The 10,032-nt window shown below is 35.0% G+C and overlaps 1 protein-coding gene across 1 annotated transcript; it reads left to right on the top strand.

Moving 5' to 3' along the window:
* Positions 1–4,650: 4,650 nt before the first annotated feature.
* Positions 4,651–9,680, top strand: LOC131038949 (disease resistance protein RPV1). The gene is made up of 6 exons (XM_059217031.1): positions 4,651–5,323; positions 5,427–6,555; positions 6,916–7,284; positions 7,379–8,569; positions 8,910–9,397; positions 9,438–9,680. The coding sequence occupies exons 1-6, from the start codon at positions 4,797–4,799 to the stop codon at positions 9,481–9,483; spliced, it is 3,750 nt and encodes a 1,249-aa protein (XP_059073014.1). The 5' UTR covers positions 4,651–4,796; the 3' UTR covers positions 9,484–9,680.
* Positions 9,681–10,032: the final 352 nt, after the last annotated feature.

Genomic DNA, 10,032 nt, shown 5'->3' with positions numbered 1-10,032 from the left:
AAATCATAATTTTGTAGATTCACATAGTTAACAAAATTTTCAACCAACAGTTTTGTCCAAATCGGACATCAAAGGCTAGATCTATGAGGGTTTGAAGGTGGGAGGTGGTTACCAAATTTAGAATGTACCTGTAATTTTGGAGCATTTTGGTTCAAATCCAACCCTACCATCATGACTAGGAGGCTCAAGATTCCCAAGATCAATTGTCAAATCATCAAAATCAGACCATTTTGTTTGAGGCCTCAAAAATATTTTCTCCTCCATGGCCATACATATGTCATGAATGTAAAAAAAGGTATAGTCACAAAAAAATTATTATTTTTTACAAAAAAAAAAAAGGCCTTACGAATTGCATTGGTACAATAGTACATTGACCTACAATCACTTTCCACATGGTGGCTTACCACTCGCTAACTTTGACCCAACACAAATAATATTCTTAGCACACATCAATGAATATTCCCAGCATAGAGAATATTTTGAAAAATATTCTATTTTGTCATGCCATACCAATATATTCCTCTCAAATTTTGATGCCTACAAAATATTCCATTGAAGGGAAAAATATTCTATCAAGTCTCCTATGTTCACATTAGCATGACATTAGGCTGACATCAATATGTTGACCCCCTTTTTGGCTCGCATCTCCAATGGCATTTTCACTTTTGGTAGTCAATCTTCGAAAGGGCATATCTCAATAATTCAGGCTCCATTTTGTGAGCAAATTATTCTATTTGGGGTAGAATTTTATTCTCTTCATAGTAGTGAAAACATTTTTTTATTGAAGTATCTAGATTTTTCAAAAATTGTAGATTCTGCTCGTTTTGACAACTTTCAAGGCTCTATTCTTGCTCATATGGTAACAATTTTGGGTGTTTTTTTTTTTAAAGTGCATGATTTTTATAGTACTTTGTAGTGATGTGGTTAGGTTGATTTTGTACTATGTAAAAAATGTACCTTGAGTTTGTGGCCAAATTTGGCAATCTATATGTACCAAGATCAAGACCACTTTGTTGTTTTTGGCAAGTGGCATTTGTAATAGCACTAATCATAAAGTGTCAATCTTCAATATTATTGGGGGATCTTTAATTGAGTGAATTTGGGGGTGATCCTTCTTGTGTTTTTGGTTGCATTCCTCTTGATTTTTGTTCTTTCCTTCTTGTTTCATCATGGAGAAATCTCTAATTCCACTTCTAACACCTTACAACTATCCTAAATGAAAATATTGAATGAACAAATTGCTAAGAGTTAAGAGGTTGTATAAGATAGTACATGGGCTTGGTGGTGAACTAAAAGATGATGAAGCTAAAAAGAATAAGTGGTTGAATAGTTGTGAAGAAGTAATTGTATATCTACTCGCTTGTATGTCTCTTCTAAGTTATTGTTTCACATTGATAACTTGGATACACCCATGACTATGTGGAGAAAATTGTTAGATTTGTTTGGGCAAACAAAGGAAATTCAAGGACATATGTTGGATAATGAATTAATAAGTCTCAATCCATGCAATTTTGAAAAAATACAGGACTTCATAATCAAATTCAAGTTACTAAGAACATAATTGAAGGAGTGCAAAATTGATAAAATAGACACATAATTGGTCCAAGTGTTCTTTCAAAGCTAAGACCTAGATATTCAGTGTTTGTGTCTACTCTCTACAATACAAAGAATCTTTGGGAGTAAGTTTGATATGCCTTTAATAGTAAGGTAAGATTAGACAAGATGTTGACATGTGTCATAATTCCATGAAATGAGACAATTAAAGTGTTGACCTAGGTAACTAAAAGTAGTTGTCATGAGAAAAGATGAGATCATGTGACAACTGATCAATCTTGTAGAAATACACATAGGATCTAAATAAAATTAAGTCATGTGAATAAGTCCACCACTAGGAACTAGCAAAAAAAACTAGGTACAAGACCTTTACTAGGTCTAAAACCTTATTTACACCAACACTTGTTGGTTTGGCTTCATATTTAGATTCTGGCTTGATTCTTGTAGATGACCTTAGTTCTTGGACTATTGTTTGAAAAAGGAAGAAAGACACTCCTAAATCTAGTTTGGATCCTTGATCTCTGAAAGGGGGGAAGGTCGACTAGGGTGGGTTGAAGGACTATGTAGGCTCTCTTGAGTAAATCTTGTGGGTTGGCTAGGTGGTGGAATTTCAAAATAGCTAGAACCTCTAATCTTGTGATCATGACAATTTTATAGTATTATTTGAGTTCTATTTGAGTCTTATTCATTGTGATGATTACTTTTTTTATAAGAGTAAGGTCCTTTTCTTGAGGCCCACTTTTACTCCTTTTAGGAAAAATATCTTGTTTATATATGGAAGCAATACTACCTACATATATATAATGCATATGTAAGTAATACCACTCTTGTGTGTGCATTTGAGATAATACTATTCTATAATTAATATTAAAAATATTATAATATACATAACATTGTCTATATAAAGTAACATTACTCATATATGTAATATTACCGGGATATATATATTTGAATACCTCACATGATGTATAGTTAGCATAATTTTATTATTATATACTATTAAATTATATTGTTATTTATCATAATTGAGAATATAAGAAGTAGATACGCTATAAGCAAAGATAATGTATGAGATTAAGGATGCTTCTATATTAAAAGAGAATATATAAATACACTTTAAAATAATTTATAAGTAGTTAAAATAAGTATATAAAATAATTCTTAATTAAATAAAATAAATATATTATAGTAATATTTCACATTGTGTATGGTTAAAATAAATTCATATTAGTATATATTACTATATTATAAGAGATGATATTAGAAATATACTTTTGATCTTAAAAGATAAGAATTAAATCTTAAATATTATTTTGTAGTAGATATATATTGCAACTTTAATATTTAGTATTTTCTTATGATTTTATTGCATGCTAAGTTATGTTTAAATAAGATGTAGAAGTATCCACAGGTGTAGAACAATCCTACATCACCCAAAAGCATTGCTATTTAAAATTTTACTTAAGGTTAGGTGAATAAAAAAATTGCAAGCTACTATAGGTCTTCATGTACTTTAGAAAGTGTCCAAAGGGACATAGGGAGTTGAAATAGTTTAACATTTGTGGCCTATGTCTAAAGGCAAAGATAATTTTTATGAGTGGACACATATTTTTAGCATTTACAATGAATAGGGAAAATACCTAGCTTGGTGTCCACATATGGAAGGTGAAGAGTCATGAGAAGGTGGAGCGGAATGGACACCTTTATAGGAGCCCATTTTGAGAATTTCAATAGTCACCTCCTTAGGTGCCCTTTTGGGAAAGTTCTAGGGACTTCTATGGGTTGTGTGTTGCATTTCTTGATTGCCATGTGTTGCTCTCGAAGAGGGAGAGTGCAATTTCCAAGAGGCACAAAAACTTGCTATAAAAGGGAGGATTGGGCTAGTGGTTAGGCATTGACAGTTGTGTTCTTCAATACAAAGATTAAGAAGCAAGGCTTGTAGCTCCAACTCGTAGGTTTGTAAAGCCAATTTAGCTAATGGCTTGTAGCTCCAACTTGTAGATTTGTAAAGCCAATTTAGCTAATATTTTGTGAGTTTTGAATATTGTAATTTTCTATCTCATTGGAGTAATAAGAAGCAAGTATTTTTCTTCTTGCATTTCTTGTATTATTGTGTTGATGTTGTAGGCTAGAGTAGCCCTTCATAAAAAAAAGTGGATGATATTAAGGATGCTTCTATTTTAGAAGAGAATATAGAAATGTAAGTTAAAGTATAAGATAAAAAACTAAACTCAAATGAATTTATAATAGGTATATTTTTTAATTTTAATCTTTAATATTCTATTCTATTCTATTCTATGCATTTTTCTTTGTTGTTTATATTAAGTGGCATTCTCATTATTAGGAGTAGACGTAATGGTTAATTATAGACCCGAGTAGGGACATTCATGTATGGAAGTATTGCCTACCAAAGGTTTAACAATCAAATAATCAAGATGTGAATTCTTTTGAGAAGCTTTGATGGTATACGTAATATTTTACTTATTTCAAAACAATAGAATTGTATTTATCTAGATATATAACCATTACTTAATTTAAGTTAATTTTGCAAATGAAGATGATGCTAGCATATCAATTTTTAGAAAAATCTATGTAAAAGACATCAAGAGATATCATTCTCAAGGAGCCTATTTTTATTGAATTTAAATCTGATTAGAAATATAATAAATTAATTTAAATTCAATAAAATTGATATAAATTATATAAAACCTACATTGATTGATATCAACTTATTAAATTTTGAGTCAAATTTATATAAAATTGATATTATCTGTATCAATTTTAGACGAAATTGATATGAATTTTATATAGAATTTATTAAAAAATTAATAAAATTGATATACGTTATATATGTACAATATCAATTTATTTGTATAGAACAAATATAAATTGAAATTGATATCAATTTTATATATTATATAAATTAATTTAAATTTAGTAAAATTGATAAAAGATTGATCTCAATTTATAAAATATTAAATTATACCAATTTTATATGTTAAATTAAAAGATATCTCTATGATTGGATCTCCAATGGTTAAAAGCACAACATGAAAGTTAGTAGGCCACTACTGTAGTGAAATTGACGTACATTACGTACGTTGCAATTCAAGTCACAAATTAGAATCATTCACTGGTAGCTTTAACGTTTCCCGATAGAATTCTTGAGTAGCTTTAAGACTTTTTGGTTCTTCCTGTTGAACCCTTGGCTTCTCCTCTGCATTGAGATTAGGTAGTTATGCATGAACATGATGAATTCAGATGAAGAAAATGCTTTTCAAGGGATCGCACCTGCATTGCTTTCATCCAAATCTGCAGATTATCCTTCGTACGATGTATTCATAAATCACAGGGGACCAGATGTTAAAAAGACGCTGGCGGAGGCAATTTACCGGCATCTGAGTGCCTTCAACCTCCGGGTGTTTTTAGATCAGAAAGAATTGCGGACGGGAGATTTCTTACCTGCGGCCATACAGCACGCTCTCGCCACTTGCAAGATTCACATTGCAATCTTCTCCCCAGGATATGCGGAGTCACCATGGTGCCTGGCGGAGCTGTCCTTCATGCTTAAAACCAGGGCTGAAGTCATCCCTGTCTTCTATGATGTGCAGCCCTCTCAGGCCCGCTATATCCAAACTGGGCCTTACGCCAAAGCCTTTGAGGACTACCACCGGAAGAAGAGAATTGATCTGCACATTGTTGAGAAATGGAAAGAGGATCTGCACACGGCTTCCTTCTTTTCGGGTTTGGTTCACGACACAAGCAAAGAGTAATAACATTCTTCCTTCATATTTTGTGTTTTTGTTCTAAAGATGTAGATCAGAACGTAGGTTTGAATCTTGATCTCTTTTCTAATGTGGTTTTTCTTGCAGTGAGGAGCACATATTGTTGAAGAGTATAGTGAATAGAGTGGTAGTGGAAGCAAAAGGAGAAGTGTTAGAAGTGGCCAAACACCCTGTGGGACTGGAAGAAGCGTTTCAAGCTTTCCAAAACACAATATTGGAGTGGGATGAAGAGCAGGGGAGTCGTGTAAAAGTAGTGGGTATTGTTGGAATGGGGGGATCCGGCAAAACCACTCTGGCCAAGAAGATCTACAATGAGAAGAGTTGGACATACAAGGGGCGCTGCTGCTTCTTGTCAGATGTAAGACTGGAGAGCACCAAAAATGGCTTGGCGTCTTTGCAGAGAAAGCTTCTTCAGAAACTTGTGCAGTATGACTGGCAAATCGAAAACAGCAGCCAAGGAAAGGAATTTTTGAGAAGCCGTCTGCAAAATGAGGAGGTTCTAATAGTTTTAGACGATGTGGATGATGAAGAGCAATTCGAGGGTTTGCTAGTGAAGGAAGTGCTTGGGCGGGGGAGTTTAGTGATAGTCACATCTAGGGACAAAAGTGTGCTCACAAGCTGTGGAATCTCTTTATTTCATGAGGTAAAAGGAATGGCGGAGACTCACGCCAAACAGCTCTTCTGCTGGCATGCGTTTCTGCTGCCTGATCCATTACCAGGCTTCGAATCTCTTGTTCAAAGATTTTTGGTTGCGTGCTCGGGTTTACCACTGTCCTTGAAAGTCATCGGATCGCTTCTTTACAAAAAGAAGACCGACTACTGGAATGGAACGCTGGAAAAAATTGGCAAGCATATTTTGCCCAGCAATATAATAAACACGCTGAAAATCAGCTACGAAGCCCTTGATAGAGAGGAGAGAGAAATATTTCTGGACGTAGCTTGGTTTTTCTCCGGAGAAGAGATAAATACGCTGGTGAATATATGGGAGGGTTCAGAGTGGAGTAGTTTGCAGTGTCTTGAAAACCTTGAGCAGAAATGCCTTGTTGAATTTATTCGTGAAAACCGAGGGTACAAGGAAAAGGGGGAAGACCGCCTTTTAATCCGAATGCATGATCACCTCAGAGATATGGGAAGAAGTGTCATAGACGATCAAAGCCCACCTAGTCGCCTCTGGCGCCCAATTGATATTCGCAATTACCTTTATCGCCTTCAACTTGTAAGTTCGCATGTTATTGAATCCATAATTTAGGCTTCCACAATCGTACTACAAACGTATGAGTTTTTGAAACTGTTAAGATTTGATCTAAATTTACGAGGGTTGTTTTTGTTTTTTTTATTTAAGCCTCAGGAAAAACCAAAATTCTTTGTGTAATCAACAAAATTATTATTAAAAAAATGTATTTATTTTCATGGTGGGTCACCTAGTTCTTATTGTAGAGTGGATAATCTTTTCAGTTAAAACTATGCAAACTTTTGCTGCTTATTATAAAATACCCGTTCAAAATACCTTGTTATGCGTAGAAGCTCTTAGGCACTGAATTATTTGTTTTCCATTTTGTTGATGAATTTCCTTCAGGGACCAATTATGGAGGTCCGAGGAATATGTACATCCCCAGCTCCAAATGTATATGAAAGCGGGAGAATAGCAGCACCAATTTCTCCATGGAAGGCATGCTGGATGCAGATATTGGAGATTTGTGGTGTTTCAAGTGTGTTCAGGGGTTGTTCTGTTGATGTTGTTGGAAGCGCATTGAGGCTGTTGGCAGCCCACGGTGAATCGGTCATAGAACTCAGTGATTTTTCCAGAGAACTGCTATGGCTTCGATGGTATTACCGCTCCTATACCGGCATTCCTTCTTCTTTTTCCATGCAAAAGTTGAGAGTTCTAGAGGTTTTAGAAAAAGATAGTGGTGACGGAAAGAGTTTGTGGCAGAGCGATGAGCAGGTACAAATAACACGAGTACATTGTATACTTGTAAATTTCTGTGTGATCCAAAGTTTCCTTGTTATTTATCCTAAGGAAAAAGTTTTGTTTGCAGGCTCCTACACAGTTACGCGAGCTCTCTGTACAAAGACTAAGCAAATTGCCAGAATCAGTGGGGCTTCTTAAACATTTGAAAAAACTAGTTTTAAGTGAAGGCGCAATGAGAAGTTTACCAGATGAGATATGTCACTTGAAATCCCTGTATCACCTCGACCTAAACCGTTGCTGGTTGGAAGCGCTTCCAAATCAATTTGGCAATTTAACAAACCTGAGACACCTTGATTTGAGTCATTGTTCCGGTTTGCAAGCTCTACCAGATTCTTTTAGTCAATTAATTCAGCTTCAATATCTATGCTTGTTTGGTTGCTTTAACTTGATGCTCTCGACAGATATTCTTAGAAATATCCGGACTCTTCATTACCTAGACTTGGAAGGTGTCAGGGTGGACAGCTTACCGACCCACATTACATCTCAAACTTTTCTAACAAATCTCTATGTGAGTTCTTCCAATCTCAAGAATTTACCCACAGACATAGGAGAATTGGGCAATTTAAGGGTTCTACAAGTACACAGTCGGGCGTTAACATCCTTGCCGTCTTCCCTACTTAATCTAAGTTTGTTAAGGTCATTGAATCTATTAAACTGCGTAGAGCTCAACTGCTTACCTGAGTCCATTGGAGAATTAAAAAATCTGAAACATTTAAGTTTAATAGAAACACGCGTACGAATTTTACCCCAAGGATTTGTACGTCTGATCAATCTTGTAGAGTTTTCTATACACGCTAGCCCACTTGTCGAGTTGATTCTTTGCAGCCTCAGATCCGCCGGACACACCATGTCTCGACTTAAATCCATAAAACTGAGTCATTCAGGTGTTGTGAGCTTATCCATTAGTAAAGAGATGTGTCCGAACCTCGAAACACTTCAAGCTGCATTTTGTGACGACTTAGTGGAGGTTAAAGGGCTGCCGATAACACTGGTCGACATAGATCTTCACGGCTGCCCGAGTTTGAAAAAGATATCAGGGCTTTCCAATTTGACTAAGCTTAAATACCTCAATATGCGTGGGTGCTTGGAATTGCAAGAACTGGACGGGCTCTCTCAGTCGACTTCCTTGGAACTCCTTATCACAGATGGGTGTTGTATGCTGACAAAGATGGATGGACTGAAGCATCTGTCACAACTAAAAGATATACAAATTGCAGCTTGCCAAACTGGTATTTGGCCAGGCATAGAATGTTTAAAGGTAATCCTCCCACAACCAATATGCACTACATCGAATTATTTTTTAGAAACATGAAGTACACTTAGATTTAAATTTCAACCCCTATTCATCTGACTTGTTTTCCTTGGATCTTCTCTACGTATATCTGTTTAAATCTCCTTGAGAATTGTTTTATTCCCACTCGCAACATTGGAAAGGAAAAATACTACACATCCAGAAATTCAACTCACAATTTAGTTTCCTAATGCGAATACAACCTACCCACTACAACTAATAGCATGCCCAAATTATATAAGATTATATTTCTGATTTTCTATGTAAACACATCAACATTTCTAATAGATACTTTGATTTGTTTCAGAGGTTACCCCCCAAGATATGTAGTATAACTTTGAATATGAAGATAGTGGGTGGTGATGAAACAGAGGTGGACTCAATCCTGTCGTCTTTCAAATTTCCAGTCTCTGTACTTGAGTTTTCAAGTAGATGGGTGTGCAAACTTGGATTAGAGGAGGTGAGATCCTGCAGTGCACTAATCATGCTCCTTTTCTGCAAAAGCTCAGAAGACAGTTGTGATCCCAAGAGGGAGGTCATATGGTTAGGCAATAGATTTTGCATGGTACAGTACCAGATAGCTGTCAAGATTGAGAGCCAATGCGAGTGGATAATTATCAACCTTTTTACAAGAGAGTCCGCTTTTATTGAAGACTTAAAGATAATTAAGGTTGAAGATGACATGGGCGTGTATGCACACGCTCCTTTTGAAAAGAAGAAAGGTTGGGTGGTGTTCTTGCGAGAGGGAGAGGAATGGAAAATCACAGAAATTTGGGATAGACTCTTCACATATGCCTACTCCAAACGACCATTTATGTAGACTCTTCACGTATGCCTACTCCAAACGACCATTTATGTGTGGCGCAGAAGGTGTGATGTAGTTTGTTTCAAACTATACTTTTCCCCTTAGTTTCTGGTAGTCCTTATTCCCTACGTATGGTCTTGGCACTTGGGGATTGGTAGAACACAAACCATGTTTACAGGTATTTTCTTTTGAACTTTAGCCATTAGATGGAAAGGGACAAGCTAAAAGGCGATTCAAATTACATGGAATATTAATATAATTTTTACATTTTAAAATTACAAATGTGGCAAATTAAGTGGTTTGAATCTTTTACTCTATAGACTGTCCATCTTACCTTTTTAGAGTAACAAAATAAAATGAGATTTAATTTCTGCAATGAGTATTTGTAAAATTAGTTAATGAGAAAAATAATAAATCATAATTAAAAATCATTGAAAAATAAAAATATTTTTTAGACTATAGTATTGTTGCAATATTTTTAAAACACTGATTTTCTATTGATACATCAATCAAAATTAATTAAATATAATCAATGCCATTGTAACCTTCCTATCAATAGAAACTAATAATTCAACGTCAAGCTTGTTCATCATATACTTCTTATATCAAGTAATGCTAATATAAC

Source organism: Cryptomeria japonica, chromosome 3 (assembly GCF_030272615.1).
Source record: "Cryptomeria japonica chromosome 3, Sugi_1.0, whole genome shotgun sequence".
NCBI lineage: Eukaryota > Viridiplantae > Streptophyta > Pinopsida > Cupressales > Cupressaceae > Cryptomeria > Cryptomeria japonica.
Note: the sequence above shows the minus strand (reverse complement) of the source record. Positions and strands in the feature narration are given on the sequence as shown.